The sequence below is a fragment of the Scyliorhinus canicula genome, chromosome 20 (genome assembly GCF_902713615.1).
Source record: "Scyliorhinus canicula chromosome 20, sScyCan1.1, whole genome shotgun sequence".
Taxonomy (NCBI): Eukaryota; Metazoa; Chordata; class Chondrichthyes; order Carcharhiniformes; family Scyliorhinidae; genus Scyliorhinus; species Scyliorhinus canicula.
This window is the reverse complement of record NC_052165.1, coordinates 80,297,954-80,319,341: the sequence shown is the minus strand read 5'-3', so window position 1 is coordinate 80,319,341 and position 21,388 is coordinate 80,297,954. Positions and strand designations below refer to the sequence as shown.

The 21,388-nt window shown below is 47.9% G+C and overlaps 1 protein-coding gene across 1 annotated transcript in view; it reads right to left on the bottom strand.

The window, feature by feature from the left end:
* The window catches only part of creb3l2 (cAMP responsive element binding protein 3-like 2), a 112,683-nt gene that overhangs the window by 11,643 nt on the left and 79,652 nt on the right, over positions 1-21,388 (bottom strand). The window contains exon 10 of the mRNA XM_038780851.1: positions 15,643-15,769. Within this exon, the coding sequence (XP_038636779.1) occupies positions 15,643-15,769 (127 nt within the window). The remainder of the gene's footprint in view (positions 1-15,642; positions 15,770-21,388) is intronic.

Here is a 21,388-nt window from a genome sequence, read left to right as displayed (position 1 = left end):
AGTGGGAAAGACTGCATAGAACATAGAACACTACAGCGCAGTACGGGCCCTTCGGCCCTCGATGTTGCGCCGACCTGTGAAACCATCTGAAGCCTATCTGACCTACACTATTCCATTTTCATCCATATGTCTATCCAGTGACCACTTAAATGCCCTTAAAGTTGGCGAGTCTACTACTGTTGCAGGCAGGGCGTTCCACACCGCTACTACTCTCTGAGTAAAGAAGCTGCCTCTGACATCTGTCCTATATCTCTCACCCCTCAATTTAAAGCTATGTCCCCTCGTGTTGGTCATCACCATCCGAGGAAAAAGACTCTCACTGTCCACCCTATCTAACCCTCTGACTATCTTATATGTCTCTATTAAGTCACCTCTCAGCCTTCTCCTCTCTAACGAAAACAACCTCAATTCCCTGAGCCTTTCCTCGTAAGACCTTCCCTCCATACCAGGCAACATCCTAGTAAATCTCCTCTGAACCCTTTCCAAAGCTTCCACATCCTTCCTATAATGTGGTGACCAGAACTGCACGCAGTACTCCAGGTGCGGCCGCACCAGAGTTATGTACAGCTGCAGCATGACCTTGTGGTTCCGAAACTCAATCCCCCTGCTTATAAAGGCTAGCACACCATATGCCTTCTTAACAGCCCTATTAACCTGGGTGGCAACTTTCAGGGATTTATGTACCTGGATGCCGAGATCTCTCTGTTCATCTACACTACCAAGAATCTTGCCATTAGCCCAGTACTCTGCATTCCTGTTACTCCTTCCAAAGTGAACCACCTCACACTTTTCCGCATTAAACTCCATCTGCCACCTCTCAGCCCAGCTCTGCAGCTTATCTATGTCCCTCTGTATCCTATAACATCCTTCAGCACTATCCACAACTCCACCGACCTTCGTGTCATCTGCAAATTTACTAAACCATCCTTCTACACCCTCTTCCAGGTCATTTATAAAAATGACAAACAGCAGTGTCCCCAAAACAGATCCTTGTGGTACACCACTAGTAACTGAACTCCAGGATGAACATTTGCCATCAACCACCACCCTCTGTCTTCTTTCAGCTAGCCAATTACTGATCCAAACCGCTAAATCACCTTCAATTCCATACTTCCTTATTTTCTGCAATAGCCTACCGTGGGGAACCTTATCAAACGCCTTACTGACATCCATATACACCACATCAACAGCTTTACCCTGATCCACCTGTTTGGTCACCTTCTCAAAAAACTCAATAAGGTTTGTGAGACATGACCTACCCTTCACAAAACCGTGTTGACTATCGCTAATCAACTTGTTCTTTTCAAGATGATTATAAACCCTATCTCTTATAACCTTTTCCAACATTTTACCCACAACCGAAGTAAGGCTCACAGGTCTATAATTACCAGGGTTGTCTCTACTCCCCTTCTTGAACAAGGGGACAACATTTGCTATCCTCCAGTCTTCCGGCACTATTCCTGTCGACAAAGACGACATAAAGATCAAGGACAAAGGCTCTGCAATCTCCTCCCTGGCTTCCCAGAGAATCCTAGGATAAATCCCATCTGGCCCAGGGGACTTATCTATTTTGACATTTTCTAAAATTGCTAACACCTCCTCCTTTTGAACCTCAATTCCATCTAGCCTGGTCGACTGAACCTGAGTGTTCTCCTCGACAACATTGTCTTTCTCCAGTGTAAACACTGACGAAAAATATCCATTTAATGCTTCTCCTATCTCCTCTGATTCCACACACAACTTTCCACTACTATCCTTGATTGGCCCTAATCTTACTCGAGTCATTCTTTTGTTCCTGATATACCTATAGAAAGCCTTAGGGTTTTCCTTGATCCTATCCGCCAACGACTTTTCGTGTCCTCTCCTCGCTCTTCTTAACTCTCCCTTTAGGTCCTTCCTGGCTAACTTGTAACTCTCAAGTGCCCTAACTGAGCCTTCATGTCTCATCCTAACATAAGCCTTCTTCTTCCTCTTGACAAGTGCTTCAACTTCCTTAGTAAACCACGGCTCCCTTGCTCGACAACTTCCTCCCTGCCTGACAGGTACATACTTATCAAGGACACGCAGTAGCTGTTCCTTGAAAAAGCTCCACATTTCGATTGTACCCATCCCCTGCAGTTTCCTTCCCCATCCTATACCTCCTAAATCTTGCCGAATAGCATCATAATTGCCTTTCCCCCAGCTATAATTCTTGCCTTGCGGTATATACCTATCCCTGCCCATTGCTAAAGTAAACATAACCAAGTTGTGATCACTATCACCAAAGTGCTCACCTACATCTAAATCTAACACCTGGCCGGGTTCATTACCCAGTACCAAATCCAATATGGCCTCGCCCCTTGTTGGCCTGTCTACATACTGTGTCAGAAAACCCTCCTGCACACACTGCACAAAAACTGACCCATCTATAGTACTCGAACTATAGTATTTCCAGTCAATATTTGGAAAGTTAAAGTCCCCCATAACAACTACCCTGTTACTCTCGCTCCTGTCAAGAATCATCTTTGCAATCCTTTCCTCTACATCTCTGGGACTATTCGGAGGTCTATAGACAACTCCCAACAGGGTGACCTCTCCTCTACTGTTCCTAACCTCGGCCCATACTGCCTCAGTAGACGAGTCCTCAAGCGTCCTTTCTACCGCCGTAATACTTTCCTTGATTAACAATGCCACACCCCCCCCTCTTTTACCATCTTCTCTGTTCTTACAGAAACATCTAAATCCTGGAACCTGCAACAACCATTCCTGTCCCTGCTCTACCCATGTCTCCGAAATCTCCACAACATCGAGATCCCAGGTACCAACCCATGCTGCAACCTCACCCACCTTATTCCGGATGCTCCTGGCGTTGAAGTAGACACACTTCAAACCAGCGTCCTGCTTGCCGGTGCCCTCTTTCGAACTTTTAACTTTTAACCCTATCCCTGACCTCACTACTCTCAACATCTTGTACACTGGGACTACAATTTAGGTTCCCATCCCCCTGCACATACCACTAACTCTGGATGAGTTGACGAAGACCCGGGAGAAGAGTAAAACTCCCGGCATACCGGCTGAGTTGTATTCGGTTATGTGGGACTGGATCAGACCTCACCTGCTGGAGATATACAAGAGTAGTTCAGAACCCATGAAAAAGGGTATCATTACCCATATCTGAAAGTGGTAGGAGGAAAGGGTAGAAATTAGAAATTGGCGACCCATTTCACTGCTGAATGTGGTCTATAAAATTCTGTCCAAGATCATCGCAAATCAGATCAGGTTTGCAGTAGGTGATCAACCCTGACCAGACCCTCTATGTATCTGGCAGGAATCCCCTGATACTCAGGGACACGATCGCCTACGTGCGAAAGAGGGGTGTGAATATCCTCATCAGCCTGGATCAGAAGGCCTTTGACAGAATATTGCATATCTACATGATGGATGTGCTCTCCAAAATGGGGTTTGGGGAGGGAATTTATAATTAGATCCAACTGCTCTGCATCAATCGACAGGTGGGAATCAGAAAGCTTTCTGGAGTCAGGCAGGCTGCTCTCTTTATCCCATCCTGTTTATATGTTGTATTGAACACTTTGCTGAGTCCATCAGGAAGGATTTGGGCATAAGAGGAGTGACAATCCCAGGCAGTGGAGGCACTCAAGTCAAAGTCTCGATGTACATGGACAGCATCAGCATCTTCTGCTGGGATCCGCTGTTGGTGTACAGACTGATCAACATCTGCGCCCTGTTTGAATTGGCCCTGGTTCGAAGGTAAATCATGGCAAGAGAGAGGCCATGTTCTTTGGGAACTGGGCTGACCAATCCTTTGTCCCCTTCACAGTCAAGTTAGATGGCTTGAAGGTGCTGGGGATATGATTCGGGGGGACCAGGGCATGCGTTAAAAACTGGAAGGAGCGAGTAGGTATAATGAACCAAAAACTTGATATGTGGGAGCAATGGTCACTCACCATTGTGGGTAAGAACCTGGTCATTAGATGCGAAGCACACTGTTCTTGTACGTGGCGCTATTTATTTATTTAACATCTTTAGTGTCACAAGTAGGCTTACTGCAATGAAGTTACTGTGAAAAGCCCCTAGTCGCCACATTCCGGCGCCTGTTTGGGTACACAGAGGGAGAATTCAGAATGTCCAAATTACCCAACAAGCATGTCTTTCGGGACTTGTGAGAGGAAACCGGAGCACCCGGAGGAAAACCATGCAGACACGGGGAGAAGGTGCAGACTCCACACAGACAGTGACCCAAGCCAGGAATGGAACCTAGGACCCTGGAGCTGTGAAGCACCAGTGCTACCCACTGTGCTACCGCGCTATTATGGACCATTCCTCACTCCTGCGCTGTAGCTATTACCCGAGCCATTTTCCGCTTCATATGGGGGTCAGAATTGGACCACGTTCAATGGGATGCGATGTGCAAACCTCTAGATAGGGAGGAGAAACGTGCCCAACATCGCCCCAATGCTGATGACCACCTATGTGTGTGGCTGCATCAAGTTGTGCATAGATCTTCTGTACGCTAAGTATCATTATATGCTGAGGTTCTACCTGTTCCCGGTGTTGCAAAGGATGGTTTGGCCACGCTGCCTCGGAATGCTCCATGTAATTGGAACGTGCCATACCACTTGTCACTAGTGGAAAAATTTACATCAAGCAGTGGTCTACAGAAAGCGTCCCCGAGTTCCTTCAGGAAAAGGCGATGGTGGAACTTGACGGATGGTTCCTTAAGCAGTCTGTCAAGGTCATTTGGCAGAATCCCTCATCTCTAGGACTTTTAAACAATCAACAAGACCTAGCTTGGCTTGTGATGAGAAAGACCCTCTCAGTCAGATCCTTCCTACCGGAGTCTTGCCCATTCCCGCACGTTATCCTCAAGGTGGTTATATTGGGGAAGCGACCGTTTTCCACCTCCTTGTGAAATTGGATTGGATTGGATTGGATTTGTTTATTGTCACGTGTACCGAGGTACAGTGAAAAGTATTTTTCTGCAAGCAGCTCAACAGATCATTAGAAAAGGGAATTAAACAAAATTCAAGAAAATACATGAGAATACACAAGATATACAATGTAACTACATAAGCATTTGAATCGGTTGAAGCATACAGGGTGTAGTGTTAATGAGGTCAGTCAATAAGAGGGTCATTTAGGAGTCTGGTGACAGTGGGGAAGAAGCTGTTTTTGAGTCTGTTCGTGCGTGTTCTCAGACTTCTGAATCTCCTGCCCGATGGAAGAAGTTGTAAAAGTGAGTAAGCCAGTTGGGAGGGATCCTTGATTATGCTGCCCGCTTTCCCCCGGCAGCGGGACGTGTAGATGGAATCAATGGATGGGAGGCAAGTTCATGTGATGGACTGGGCGGTATTCACGACTCTCTGAAGTTCCTTGCAGTCCTGGGCCGAGCAGTTGCCATACCAGGCTGTGATGCAGCCCGATAGGATGCTTTCTATAGTGCATCTGAAAAAGTTGGTAAGGGTTAATGTGGACATGCCGAATTTCCTTAGCTTCCAGAGGAAGTATAGGCGCTGTTGTGCTTTCTTGGTGATAGCGTCGACGTGTGGACCAGGATAGATTTTTGGTGATGTGCACCCCTAGGAATTTGAAACTGCTAACAATCTCCACCTTGGCTCCGTTGATGCTGACAAGGGTGTGTACAGTACTTTGCTTCCAGAAGTCGATGACCAGCTCTTTAGTTTTGCTGGCATTGAGGGAGAGATTGTTGTCGTTACACCACTCCACTACGTTCTCTATCTCCCTCCTGTATTCGGACCCGTCGTTATTCGAGATCCGGCCCACTATGGTCGTATCGTCAGCAAACTGGTAGATGGAGTTGGAACCAAGTTTTGCCATGCAGTCGTGTGTGTACAGGGAGTAGAGTAGGGGGCTAAGTACGCAGCCTTGCGGGGCACCGGTATTGAGGACTATTGTGGAGGAGGTGTTGGTGTTCATTCTTACTGACTGTGGTCTGTTGGTCAGAAAGTCAAGGATCCAGTTTCAGAGTGGAGAGCCAAGTCCTAGGTTTAGGAGCTTTGATATGATGTATAAATACATCAAAGGCATATAAATGTGCCTTTTCAAAGAAAGTCTGGAGAGAGACGAGGGCCAGGATTCTCCGAGCCCAAGCCGGTTGGAGAATTGGCGGTCACACCGGAAATTCCCCACCACCCCACTCCAAAGTGATTCTCTGGTGACCGGAGAATCGGTGCCAGTCGCCCGCATGTGTACGACGCGGCGCCGGTTGGGGGCCATTTTGGCGATTCTCCGCGGTTGACCGGCCGAGATCCCGCTGGATTGGTTCCAACCTGGTACCAGCCAGTGGGAGCTCGGACACGCAGCCGTGGTGACCGCCCTGGAAGGGGGGGGGGCCTGCACGACGGCCAGGCCCACGATCGTGGCTACCGATCGGCGGGTGAGCGTGATCTGGAGGGGCCTACCTCCTTCTGCGCCCGTCCGCTGTGTGGCTCTGCCATGTTGTGCGGCGCCGGCGCGGAAAAGGCCATCACGGGCACGCACGGACCCGTGCCGGCAGTGCCCCATGTGGTCCACTGAATCGCTGGGGTGGTGTTTACGCCGGCGTCAACACTTGGCTGGGATTTTGGAGAATCCTGGCCAAGGCGTTTTTTGTCGGGGTTCATCCCGAGCAAATTTGTTAAAGTTAAATTGTGTTTAATCAACTTTACCAAGTATTCTGACAAGGTAACAGGCTGACATGGTTGATGAGCAGAACACAGTTGCTATGGCGCACATCGTATTCCAGAAGGATTTTGATGAAGTGCCAAGTGGCAGCAAAGTTGAAGCTTATTAATTAAAATGAATAGAGTTAGCGGGGATACAAAGTTGGCTGAGTAACTGGAAACAGAGGATGGTGGTGAACAGTTGCTTTTTGGATTGATAGCGTCCAGTGGGGCTTCCTGTGGTCAGTCCTGGGATCACTGCTTTTCTTGATATGTATCAATAACCTAGACTTGGGGACGTAGGACATAATTTCAAAATATGCGGCTGACACAAAACATTTCTATCTTGTGAACTGCAAAGAGGATAGTGATTTTAAGAGAACATTGACAGGCTGGTGGAATGGGCAGATGTATGGCAGATGAAAATTAATACAGAAAAATAATATTTTTAGTCATAAGAAAAAGAGGTAACATAAATTAAAAGGGGTATTTTTGATAGGGGTGTAGGAACAGAGATTCAAGGGTTACATGTGCACAAATAATTGAAGGTGGCAGGGCAGATTGGGAGTGATTAAAAAGACATGAGATCCTATGCTTTATAGAGGCAGAGAGTACAAGAACAAGGAAGTTATGTTCAACTCCTCGACTGGAAGATTGCGTCTAATTCTGGCCAGCATAATTTAGGAAGAATCTGAAGACTTCAGAAAGAGTGCAGATAAGATTTACAAGAATGGTTCCAGGGATGAGGGTCTTCAGTTCAATAGTAAAATTGGAGAGGTTAAGGTTGCTTGTCTTAAAGAAAGGGTTCAGAGGAGATTCAATAGGGAACAACTGTTCCTGTTGGCAGAGTAGAAAAAGCAGGATATATTGGATGAATACATGGCTGAAGAGATGGTTTGAGAGGCAGGGTTTCAGATTCTTGGGGTATTGGGACTGGGAGGTGGGACCTGTACAAACTGGACGGGTTACAACTTAGCAGGACCGGGACTGGGAGGGGGGGGGACTTGCTGAGTGGTTGGACAGGGTTTAAACTAATATGGCAGGGGGCAGGCAACCTATGTAAGGATTCAGAGCAGAGCAAAATCAAGAACAAGACTGCAAGGAAAATAAAAAAAGTGATAGGCAGAGAATTCCTGCAGTGCATATGGGCGGTTTTCTGGGCCAATGCATTGAGGAACCAACAAGGGAACAGGCCATCTTAGACTGTGTGTTGTGAAAAGAGAAATGATTAGTTGGCAATCAAGTTGTGAGAGAACCCTTGGCGATGAGTGACCATAACATGATAGACTTGATTCTGAGACCAGGGTCCAGAATCTCAACAAAGGTAACTATGATGGTATTAGACATGAGTGAGCTAGGATGGACTGAGAAACATTACTGAAAGGAAGGACAGCGGGACAGACAATGACAGGCATTCCAGGAACAAAGAGGTGAACTCCAATAGTTGTTTATTCCTATTTGACGCAAGAGTAGAAAGGGAAGTGTGACCAAACCATGGCTTACAAGGGAAATTAGGGATAGCATTAGATTCAAAGAAGAGATATGTAAAGAGAAAAAGATTGATAAAAACAAATGTACATCCCTTACAGTCAGAAATGGAGGAATGCATAACCGAGAACAAAGAAATGGCTGTGGAACTAAATTAGTACTTTGCTTTCGTCTTCACAAAGGAAGACATGAATAATGGGCGGTATTCTCCCCCCCCTCCGCCGGGTGGGAGAATCGCCGGGTGCCGCGCGAATCGCGCCCCGATCCCCGCACATGATTCTCCCCCGAAACCAGCGTCGCGCGAATTGCTCCGGGCCACTCGGAGAATCGGTGCAAATGGCGAGCGCCGATTCTCCAGCCCACATGGGCCGAGCGTAAATGGCCTAATCCCGCCGGCGCCGTCCACACCTGGTTGCTGCCGGCGGGTACTCATCGCGAAGGCTTGGGGGCGACCTGTGGGGGGATGGGGGGGGGACTCCGTTCCCGGGTGGGGGGGTGTTCCGGAGTGGCCTGATACGCGATCGGGACCAACCGATCGGCAGACCGGCCTCTCTGTCGGCAGACCTCCTTTCTTCCGCCGACGAGCTTGGATCCATCTGCTATGTTTGTGCGGGGCGGCCTGGGGGAGGACGGCCACCGCGCATGCGCAAGTTGGCGCCGGTCTCTGACGCCACGCCAAGGCCCCGCCCCCGTAAATTGCGCGACGCCCGTGCTAGCCCCATAGAGGGGAGAGAATAGGGGTCTGGGAACGGGCGCCTAAGCCGGAGTAAAACACTCCGGTATTTACTCCGGCATCGGCACTTAAACTCCCGTTGGGAGAATCCCACCCAATGTATCTGAAGTTCTGAGTAACACAAGTTTTAGTGAGGAGCTGAAGGAAATTAGTCTTAGTAGAGAAATGGTTTGGGGGAAATTAATGGGATTGAATGCGGCTAAATCTCTCGGGCCTGATAATCTTCATCCCAAAGTACTGAAGGAAATGGCGTTAGAAATAGTAGATCAATTGGTGGAAATTTTCCAATTTTCTTTGGACTCTGGAATAGTTCCTATAGATTGGAAGGTAGCTAATATAACCCCACTATTTAAAAAAGAGGTAGAGAGAAAACAGGGAACTATAGACCAGTGAGTGTAATATCGGTAGTAGGGAGGTTGCTAGAGTCCATTATCAAGGATTTCATAGCACTGCATTTGGAAAACAGTTGTGTAATCAGAGTCAGCACGGATTTACGAAAGGCTAAATCTGTGCTTGACAAATCTACTAGAATTCTTTGAAGATGTAACTAGTAAAGTTGACCAGGAGAACCTGTGGATGTGGCTCATTTAGACTTTCAGAAGGCTTTCAACAAGGTTTCACATAGCAGATTACTACACAATGTTAAGAAATTGCGGGTAGTGTCTTGCGATGAATAGAAAGGTGGTTAGTAGACAGGAAGCAAAAGCTGGAATAAATGGGTCTTTTTCCGATTGGTAGGCAGTGACAAGTGAGGTACTGCAGGGATCTGTGCCAGGACCCCAACTGTTCACATTATATATTAATGATTTGGTGAGGGAACTGAATGTATCATCTCTAAATTTGCAGATGATACAAAGTTGGGTGGGAGGGTGAGCTGTGAGGAGCATGCAGTGATACTTTAGCAAGATTTGGACAGGCTGAGTGAGTGGGCAGATGCATGGCAGATGTAGTACAATGTGGATAAATGTGAGGTTATCCGTTTCAATAGCAAAAATAGGAAGGCAGATTATTATTTGAATGGGTGTAAATTGAGAGAGGTGGATACTCAGCGAGACCTCAAAGTCCTCGTGCATCAGTCGCTGAAAGTAAGCACCCAGGCACAGCAGGCAGTAAACAAGGCAAATAGTGTTTAATTTCAAGAAGGAGTTAGATATAGCTCTTGGGGCTCAAGGGATTGGGGATATGGGGGGGGGGGAAGGAGGCTGCATCAGGGTATTTAACTTGATGATAAGCCATGATCATAACGAATGGCGGAGCAGGCTCGAAGGGCCAAATGGCCTCCTCCTGCTTCTATTTTCTATGTACATTTATAGACCCAAGAAGAAATATTGGGTGCTTGTGAAAAAGAAAAGTCAAGGAAAGCACGGTGGCAGTGGTCAGCACGGTCGCCTCATGACGCCAAGATCTCAGGTTCGATTCCGGCTCTAGGTCACTGTCTGTGGAGATTGCACATTCTCCCAGTGTTTGCGTGGGTTTCGCCCTACAACCCAAAGATTGCAGGGTAGGTAAATTCGCCATGCTGAATTCCACCTTCATTGGAAAAAATGAATTGGGTACCCTAAATTTACAAAAAAAAAGAAAAGTGAACAGTCATGGGGGACTTTAAAGTACATATAAACTGGAAATCAGATTGGCAGTAGTAGCTTGGAAGAAGGGTTTTTAGAATGCTTTCAACAATAGATGCGATTCAACCAGAAAAATTCTGCGCTGGATTCTTTCCTACCCCTTTCAGCGCACGCACTGTTTTCGTCGCCTCCCCCCCCACTTCCACCTGCAAGGCCCCACAGACCAAATCAGTGGCCATCCCAAACTGGGGGCACATGGCCCTGTCCCCGACCACCCTGAGGTCTCTAATGGCCGATGAGATCCTCCTGGTGCCATTACGACTGATTTAAAAAAATTAACTTATAGGATGTGGTCATCGCTGGTTAGTCCAGCATTTATTGGCACTCCTAGTTACCCTTCAGAAGGTGGTGGTAAGTCGCCTTTTTGAACTGCTGCAGCCCCTGAGGTTTAGGTACACCCTGTATGTTGTTAGGGAGGTTCCAGGATTTGACCCAACGACAGTGAAGGAAGGCGATATATTTCCAAGTCAGGGTGGTGAGCGACTTGGAGAGGAATGTCCAGGTGGTAGGCTTCCCAGGTATCTGCTGCGCTTGTCCTTCTAGATGGTAGTGGCCATGCATTTGGAAGGTGCTGCAGAAGGAAACTTGGTGAATTCCTTGACTTCCTGCAATGCATCTTGTAGACGGTACACACAGCTGTCACTATTCGTTGGTAGCGGAGGGATTGAATGTTTATGGAAGAGGTAGAAATCAAGCGGGCTGCTTTGCCCTGGATAGTGTCGAGCTTCTTCAGCTCATCCAGGCTACTCCTGACTTGTGCCTTGTAGATGTTGGACAGGCTTTGGAGGGTCATAAGGTGAGTTACTCGTCGTAGGATTCCTAGTCTTTGACCTGCTTTGGTAGCCACAACATTAATATGGCTAGTCCAGTTCGGTTTCTGATCAATGGTAACCCCCAGTTACCAATGGTAACCCCCTAGTTTTGCTAGGGCTCCTTGATGCCATATTCGGTGAAATGCTGCCTTGATGTCAAGTGCAGTCACTCTTCCCTCACCCCTGGCATTCAGCTCTTTTGACCATGTTTGATCCAAGGCTGTAATTAGGTCAGGAGCCGAGTGACTCTGGCAGAAGAACCCAAACTGAGTGTCGGTGAGCAGATTATTGCTGAGTAAGTGCGTGATAGCACTGTTGATGACTCCTTCCATCAATTTGCTGATGATGGAAAGTAGATGGATGGGGTGGTAATTGGCTGGGTTGGATTTGTCCTGTTTCTTGTGTACAGGACACACCTGTGCATGTCCACAGTGCTGGGAGATGCCAGTGTTCTAGATGTACTGGAACAGCTTGGTTAGGTGTGCGGCAAGTTCTGCAGCAAAGGTTTTCAGGACTATTGCTGGAATATTGTCAGGGCACTTGCAGTATCCTGTGCCTTCAGCCATTTCTTGATATCACGTGGAATCATAAATCATAGACTTTACAGTGCAGAAGGCCATTCGGACCATCGAGTCTGCACCGGCCCTTACAAAGAGCACCCTACTGAAGCCCACGTATCTCTCCCATCCCCGTAACCCAGTAACCCCCACATAACATTTTTTAGACACGAAGGGCAATTTAGCATGGCCAATCCACCTAACCCGCACATCTTTGGACTGTGGGAGGAAACCGGAGGAAACCCACACAAACATGGGGAGAAATTGCAGACTCCGCACAGACAGTGATCCTGCCGGAAATCGAACCTGGGACCCTGGAGCTGTGAAGCAACTGTGCTAACCACTATGGTACCGTGCTGCCTAACGTGGAGTGAATCGTATTGGCTGAAGACTGACATCCGTGATGCTGGGAACCTCCGGAGGAGACCAAGATGGATCATCCACTCGGCATGTCTGGCTGAAGGATTGCAAATGCCTTGTTTTTTGCACAGATGTGCTGGGCTCCTCCATCATTGGGGATGGGTATATTTGTAGAGGCCCCACCCCCAGTGAGTTGTTGTGGCAGGACTGCAAAACTTAGGGACATGATCCACTGGCCATGTCACGCCTGACTGGGAGGGTGATGTTGCCAGATGGGGTCTCCTGCGGTCTTCCCAGCAGCCATGATGCCTCGCAGGATTTACCCAAGTCCACGAGGCGGCGCAACCAGAATCCTGGCCATAATGCTCACTTAAGTAGGTTTTAAACCTACTTTCCCACGATCTCCTGGCCTCCGGGAATCTACCGGCCTCCCCATGGACACTGGTCCACACCGAAGTGACCAGGTGGAACTGTACCAGGTAGAGGATCTCCCGGGACATCAAAAGCCCCTCGATGTTCAGGGATAGGACAGGGTGGCTCCCTGCCTCTCCCTGTGGAGAGTGGGGATCTTGGTATTGCCTGGCCTGCACCTTGGCACTGCCCTGCTGAAACCTTGGTGCTGCCACACTGGCACTGCCAAGGTGCCCAGCTGGCACTGCTTATCCAACAGGAGCACTCCCAGAGTGCCATTGCCAAGAGTCATGTCTTGAGGGGGGCCATGCCCATGAAAGGATGGTGGAGATGGAATATGGTGGGGAGTACAGGGTAGGGGTCCTGGGAAAAGGGGGCAGTTCCCATGTGCGTGGGGGGTGGCATTGCCTGTGGGTGGGAGGCGTGGGTGACCCTCAAGCTAATATAGAGATTGGGGCACCCTTACAAAATGTCGGCCCGATCTCGGAGGAGCTGGTCTGGCCAGTGAGTTCAGCTCCCCAGTGATGAAAATAATTCAAAGTGTGGGCTAAGCCAGTGAGAAAACCACCAGGGCTCAAAAAATTGACAACTATGGCCAGATAGCGGTAGGGAAATTGCCGGCTCAAAACCCGTCACAAATGATATTTCAAAACTTTTCCCTTAGATCGTGCCCCAGACCTATTGCCTTTGTTGTGTAATCTCCTGAGCGCTGTATGTCATTTACTGCTTATGCTGTTTGGCACACAAAAGGGCTGGATTCTCTGTTTTGCTGGCAACCTGGGGGTTTCCCGATGGCGTGGGGCTGCCCCACAATTGGAAACCCCATTGCCATCCGGTGAAACGATCATTGCGCTGGCGTGCTGAACCAGAAATCTGGTGCGGCGGGACGGAGAATTCAGCCCAAGTAGTCCTGTGTAGTAGCTTCAGCAGGTTGACACATGGGAATGGATTCTCCGATTCTGGGGCTATGTCCCCACGCCAGCCTGGGAACGCTGGCATTTTACACCAGAAAAACAGGCACAAAACGGCCGATTCCCCGTTTTGCTGGGGGCTAGCAGGACGGCAGCGTAGAGCATCCGGCTCTAGCTGGCGATACGCCCCGGAGAATTGCCGGTTACCTGGCCGTGCATGCGCATGGCGGCGGCCTGCAGTGGCCGCGCCGTGCAACATGGCGGCGGCCGCTCGCGGACACGGTCCACAAAACAGTCCCCCCCTTCGGCCGGCACGCGCACTCTGGACCACCCACAATGTCCCCAGCCCCGAATAATGTCCCCCCTGCCTGCGAATCATTTTTCCCAATGGCCAGACCATGAGAGACCTATGCCGTTGGGATTTGATTTGATTTATTGTTGTCACATGTCTTAATATAGTGAAAAGTATTGCTTCTTGCATGCTGAACAAACAATGCGTACTGCACCTAGGGAAGGAAAGAGAGACTGCAGAATATAATGTTATAGTTATAGCAAGGTGTAGAGAAAAGATCAACTTAATACGAGATAGGTCCATTCAAAAGTCTGATGGCAGCAGGAAAGAAGCTGTTCTTTTTTGGAACAAAAGTGATTTTCTCGTCGTGCATGTTTGGCAAAAAGTAGTAAATTCGTGCTTCATGGCAGTCGCAGCCCGCGAAGTAGTCCCCCCCTTCGGCCAGCTCGCACGTCCCGGACTGCCCCAACACAGTGCCCCCAGCCCCGAATATGTCCCCTCGAGCCTGTGGATCAGCCCTCCCCCGACTGTGGCGGGGCTGCATCGAGTCCGCAGCCGCCATCCCGAATTCCCGATGGATGAGACCACACATGTCCCGCGCCGTCGGGTACCTGGCTGGTTGTGGGCGGAGCATCGAGGGGCGGGCCTCAGGCAAAGGCCTGAGGCCGTCGATACGTGGCCGGCGTACTCCTACAGTCTGCTGCTTTGGAGGGGCGGAATATCTCAGAAGCAGCACCGCCTCTCGATTTCGATGGGAATTTGGATTCTCCAGACGTTCACCGAACGCAATTTCGGCGTCAGGGATCGGAGAATCCAGCCCATGGAGTTTGCAGAATGATATAAGGTTGAGTGGTGAGTATAAATCTGGCAGATGCTGTATAATGTAGGAAAATATGAAGATATTCACTTTGGCGGGAAGAATAAAAAAGTAGAATATTACTGAAAAGTTGAACAACTCCAGAATTTCGAGGTGCAGAGGGTTCTAGGTGTTCTTGTGCACGAGTCACAAAAAGTTAGTATGTCGGTACAGCAAAATGCAAATGGAATGCTATCCTTTATTACGAGGAATTGAACGTAAAAGTAAGGATGTTATGCTTCAGTTATACAGGGCATTGGTGAGACCTCATCTTGAACATGGCGTGAAGTTTTGGTCTCCTTACTTAAGGATGTAAGTGGGTTGGAGATGGTTTACTAGATTGACATCTGGAATAAGTGGGCTGTCTTAGGAGGATAGGTTGGACACACTGGCTGGTTTCCACTGGAGTTCAGAAGAGTGAGCGGAACTTGATGGCAGTTTATGAGATCCTGAGTGGCATTGACAAGGTTGAAAGGATGTTTCCTCTTGTGGGTGAATCCAGAACTAGGGCAGAGATGAGGAGAATTGTTTCTCTCAGAGGACTGTGCGAATTTGGAACTCTCCTCCTCAGTGGACGTTGATAGCGGAATCACTGAATACTTTTAAGGAAGAGGTAGATCAGGTTATTGGGGGGTAGATGGGGGAATGTGGAACTCAACACAAATAGAACAGCCACAATATTATTGAATGACGAACAGGTTTGAGGGACCGAATGGCCTACTTATGACCATATGAAATGGAACAGATGTAAGATAATTGATCCTTGATCTGTGCTGAGTTCCCAGTAGCTAATGGTTCGAAGCACCAATTTACAGCTATGTAAATACCAACCTCTACAGAACAACCTCTATAGGTTGCTACCAATTCATGCTGAGGCTATTCAGAAAATTGGGTCAATGGATGTTACAGTCTTTTACAACTACTCGTTTCTATCTTACCAGTGGCTGCATATGATTCCTGTGTAGAATCCTGGACAGGTAGGACTGTTTTTGTCACAGAGGATGAGAATGGGTCAAATCTGTTACTGAAACTGCCCAGTGCGATGGCAAAACATAGCACCACAATCTGAAACAGCAAGAAAACCAGAGGATTAGAATTGTCAAAGAAAATACGTATTCATTTTGATGGTGAAACAGAGGGACTTCAATTAACTTTCTGATTTAAAATAAATGACACTTGTAAGTATAGAACAGGTTTAAACTGCTGCCTTAGTTATATGTGTCTATTCCTAATCCAAATGACGGGATTCAACATTTTGCTTACTAAGTTTCGACTGACATTAAGATTGCTTAGTTCAAATTGCTAAATACATTTTAGAACAAAAGGTGGCTTCAACTTATCAGCAAGAGAAGGCTGTCGTTCGATGGTGAGCTATAGATGATTAACAAAATAATGAAATGGGGCAAGAGGTGGGAGGGGTTATTGGGCATGAACAGCAAATATTTTAAAAACAGGTCTATCAGGTAGAAAAACAAAACTTGCGTGGGCCTGGCCAACACGTGGCACAGCACGACTGAATAGGTACTTTGTGTCTGTCTTCACTGTAGAAGACACAATAAACATCCCAAGAATACTTGAAAATAGAGGTAAGAGGGTGGGAGGAACTTAAAAAGAAAATTCACAATCATTGGGGAAAAGGTACTGGGAAAAATATTAGAACTAAAAGCTGATATGTCCCTTGGATCTGATGGCCTGCATCCTAGGATCCAAAAGAAAGTGGCTGCAGAAGATAGTCGATACATTGGTTGTGATCTTCCAAAATTCCCTAGGGTCTCAGCAGATTGGGAAATCGCAAACGTGCCAGCTCTATTCAAGAAAGGAAGGGAAGGAAAGCAGGAAATTATAGACTAGAAAGCCTGACATCTGTCAGAGGGAAAATGCTAGAATCCAGGCAACAGCAGGTCATTTAGAAAATAATAATACAATTAGGCAGAGTCAACATGATTTGTGAAAGGGATATGGTGCTTGACTAATTTATTAGTGCTCTTTAAGGAAGTGTCAAGCAAGGTGGATAAAGAGGAACTTGTAGCTGTTGTGTATATAGATTTTCAAAAGACATTCAATAAGGTGCCACATCGAAGGTTACCACACAAGATAAGAGCTCACTGTGTAGGAGTAATATATTAGCATGGATAGACAATTAGTTGTATAACAGGACACAGCTGTACAGGACAGCAGTTCAGAGAAGATTCATTTGATTGATTCCTGCAATGATTGGGTTAACTTATGAGGAAAGGCTAAACAGGTTGGATCTATACCCATTGGGCCTTAGAGGAATGAGAGGTGGTCTTACTCAAACATATCGGGCTTGAACGTCTTCAGAGTGCCAATCAACGTCAGATTGCAACGTTATACCCGACTACTTCAGCTAATTTTTTCATATTTTATTTCACCGGTCCTTCCAACTCAGGCCAGGCAAGATCCAGGCAGTGCGGCATGTCCTCAAGGCCCAGCGTAAAAATATAAGCGAGTTGAAGTGGAGAGGCCATGGCCCCTTTTCTTAACAGCACTCGCTGTGGTAAACCAGGTATGTTTAAAAGTCCCATTGAAATTTAAAGGTCCTTGACAGGCCAGGGAGAAGGTAAATAACCAAGATACGTTGACAGGATTTTCAGGTGGGAAAAATCGGAAGTTGGCGAAGGGGTCGGATCACAGGTCAGGTGGGTTCAGGTCAGGCAGGAGTGGGGGAGGTCCCGTTTGGTGAGGAGTGGGGGAGGACAAGAGGACGAGTCCTGTGGAGGGTCAGTACAATAGTTACCCAGAAGTTATATGTGGTTTTCATTCTTCTAACCTTTTCTGGGTATCTATTGGTGCAGCCCAGTCGGAACCTCTGGGCATTTGCCGTGCAAACCTTGCCTGTGAACTTCCAAGAGGGATTTCCTAGTGCATGTTTGCGGTATCCCCTCCCCAATCCAATACTGTGGAGCTTGGAGGTTACAGCCGAATAAGAGCCTTAACAGACGTAACAGGGTAGATGTTGAGAGGATGTCTCTACTTGTAAGGGAGGGTACTATAGGACACAGTTCAAAAAATAGGGATGACCCATTTAAGGCTGAGATAAAGAGAATTGAAATAATATATTACAGTAAGAAGTCTTACAACACCAGGTTAAAGTCCAACAGGTTTGATTCAAACACGACCTTTCGGAGCGCAGCTCCTTCTTCAGGTGAGGAAGGAGCTGCGCTCCGAAAGCTCGTGTTTGAAGCAAACCTGTTGGACTTTAACCTGGTGTTGTAAGACTTCTTACTGTGCTCACCCCAGTCCAACGCCGGCATCTCCACATCAGAAATAATATATAGGTTAAGCAAGATACATTTTTGATCGACAAGGGAGTCAAGGGTTACTGGGAGCAGATAGGACAGCAGAGGCCACAAATCAGATCAACCATGATCTTACTAAATGACTACCCTTGTTCCTAATTCTTCTGTTTTTGTAAGAAGTCTTACAACACCAGGTTGAAGCCCAACAGATTTGTTTTGAATCACTAGCTTTCAGAGCACTGCTCCTTCTTCAGGTGAATGAAGAGGTGGGTTCTGGCGTTCTGGTGGTGGCCATGGAGTGAACGGTTGCACATTTAGCAGCTTTTGTCTCTAGTGGTCTTTTAACAGCTTTTAGGCTGGATTTCGCAGGAATTTCACAACATAAATTGATAAAAATGAGAGGAGGCGGCTACCTCCAATTTATGGAACCGCGCCCAAAACAATAGGCGGAAAAGAAGAAATCAAAAGATGGATGGAAACAAAACTCGGAAAGCTACGGGTTCAATGACAAGGCAAAGTTCGGACATGTCTACCGAATGGCAGATTGGCCAGTTGGTCAAATACTTGGATGGGAAATTCGCCGAGCATCGCAAGGAGTGTGCGGAGGACCTGATCCAGGTGGCCTCGATGAAGGAGGTGGTCGGTTGGGTGGAGGGGAAAGGGAAGACTCAAGGACAGGAGATACAAAAGCTGCAGGAGCAGGCGATGGAACGAGAGGAGGAGCCCACAACGATGGCAATGGAAATTGGTATTCTACAGGAGCGGCAGAAGCGGCTGTTGGAAAAGGTGGAAGACCTGGAGAATCGTTCTCACAGGCAGATTGTCGATCTGCCCGAGGGAAAGGAGGGATAAGATGCTGGGCGTATGTGGGGAAGATGCTGGAGAAGCTGATGGGGGAAGGTTCGTTCCCCAAGCCATTGGAGCTGGACCGGGCCCATAGGGCACTTGAAATAAAAAATTAAAATTGCTTATTGTCACGAGTAGGCTTCAAATGAAGATACTGTGAAAAGCCCCTAGTTGCCACATTCCGGCGCCTGTTCGGGGAGGCTGTTACGGGAATCGAACCGTGCTGCTGGCCTGCTTGGTCTGCTTTCAAAGCCAGTGATTTAGCCCTGTGCTAAACAGCCCCTTATGCGTAAGCCCCAGGGTCGTGAGCCCCCGAGGGCAATTGTGGTACGGCTGCATCCTGGACAAGGAACGTATTATGAAGTGGGCTAGGCAGATGAAACGGTGCACCTGGGAAGAGTCTGAGATCCGGGTTATCAGTATTGGGGAGAAGAGCTTGCAAAGAGATGGGCGAGTTTTAATAAAGGCGGCCCTGTATGTGAAAGACAGAAAATTTGGACTGCTCTACCCGGCCCATCTCTGGGTGACCTAATAGAACCGGCAGCTATACTTTAGCTCACTGGAAGAGGTGGAGGTCTTTATGAAAGACAAGAACTTGGTGGACGCACAAGGTCTTTAAAACCAAAACCGTGGTGGACTGAGTATTTTTTATAAGAAAGGGAGGGGTGAGGTTTCGTGCAGTTCTTTCTTTGTCTGGAAAAATCTTAACGTTTCAATTCTGTAATTTAAGTTGCGACTTTCGGTAGGAGAAGGGTTTTTTCTGCTTGATTTGATTTTGATTTGTTGTTGTAAGTGCCGAATTGCAGTGAAAAGGGTTTTGCGTTGCGATGTTTTTTCTCTTCTGCATGCATAATTTTTTCTTACCCCGTTTGATGTCTCTTCTATTGTTTGGTTCTGTTTGAAGGTGATGGGATAGATAAGATTCTGTTAAGGGAGGGGGTGGTGCACCTGGGCCTTGGGGGATTGTTTACTTGCCTTCTGTTCTTGATGTTATTATGTTGAGAACTTTTGATGAGGTGGGAGGAGGAGAACCGGCAGGTGTTGAATGCTAGGTGCCGGGGGCGAGAGCTGCTAGGGTAGCTGGATAACAAGTTAACGGGAGCCAAGTGGGGGGAGAGCTGAGGACAGCAGGGCGGGGAAGAGGGGACTGCTGACGAGCAAGGGACTTTCGGGAGATTGGAGATGGAGAGCAGAGGGCTGGCCTAGGAAAGGTCATGGCTGATTGCTGATCGACATGGGGTGTGGGGACTGGTTACGTGGAATGGTCGTGGACCGAATGGGCCGGTCAAAAGGGCCCGTGTGTTCGCACACCTGAGACTATTAAAAGCGGATGTGGCCATGCTACAGGAGACACACAAAGCTGGGAGTCCAATTCAGATTGAAGAAGGGATGGGTCGGACAGGTGTTTCATTCCTCGGGACTGGACTTTAAAACAAGGGGAGTGGCCATCCTGATTAACAAGAGGTTGGCATTTGAGGTGGGAAGGATAGAGGCAGACCCGGGGTTAGATTTATTATGGTCAGTGGGAAACTGGAGGGAATGTCAGTGGTGCTGGTGAATATATATGCCCCAAACTGGGACGATGTCACGTTTTTTAGGAAGGTGCTGGGGAAGATCCCTGACCTGGACTTGCATAGGCTGGTTATGGGGGGGGGGGGGGTGACTTTAATACAGTCCTGAATCCAAGACTGGACCGGTTGAGTTCTAGGTCAGGGAAAGTATCAGCAATGGTGAAGGAATTGCAGGCGTTCATGGAACGCATGGGAGGGGTGGATCTGTGGAGATTTGGGAGGCCAAGGAGCACGAATATTCATTTTACTCCCACATGCTCAAGTTATACTCCATGATAGATTTCTTTGTACTGGATAAAACACCGTTAGCGGGAGTGGAGGACACCGAGTGCTCAGCAATTGTAGTGTCAGACCACGCGCCACATTGGGTAGAACTAATTGCCCGGGAAAGTCTCAGCGCCCACAGTGGAGATTAGATGCCGGGCTGTTAGCGGTCGATAAGATTTGTGAGGGAGGCCATCCGGGGGTACATAAAAAAATAATGATACGGGAGAGACTGCGGCGGGAGTGGTATGGGAGGCATTGAAGGCAGTTATCCGAGGAGAATTTATTTCGATTCGAACCAATAGGGAGAAAACTGAGTGGGCGGGACTGGACAGATCGGTAGGAGAAATCTTACAGGTGGACAGGAGGTATGCAGAGTCTCCGAATGAGGAGCTCCTGAGGAAGCGTCAGAGATTCCAAATGGAAAATTTGGGCTCCTTTCCACAGGTAAAGACAGCTGAGGAGGGAAAAAGGGGCAATATATGAATATGGGAGAAAGCTAGCAGGATGGTGCATCAGCTGAGGAAGCAGGAGGCGGTGAGAGAAATAGGGAATATAAAGGATATGAGAGGGAAGGTAGTGGTAGACCCGGAGCGGTGAATGCCGTGTTCCATGACTTTTATAGTCGATTATATGAGTCGGAACCCCCAGCCGGGGAGGAATCAATTTCTAGAGAGGCTAGAGTTCCCGAAGGTAGATGAGGAGCTGGTGGAAGACTGGGGGGGAGGGGGGGCAATTGGACT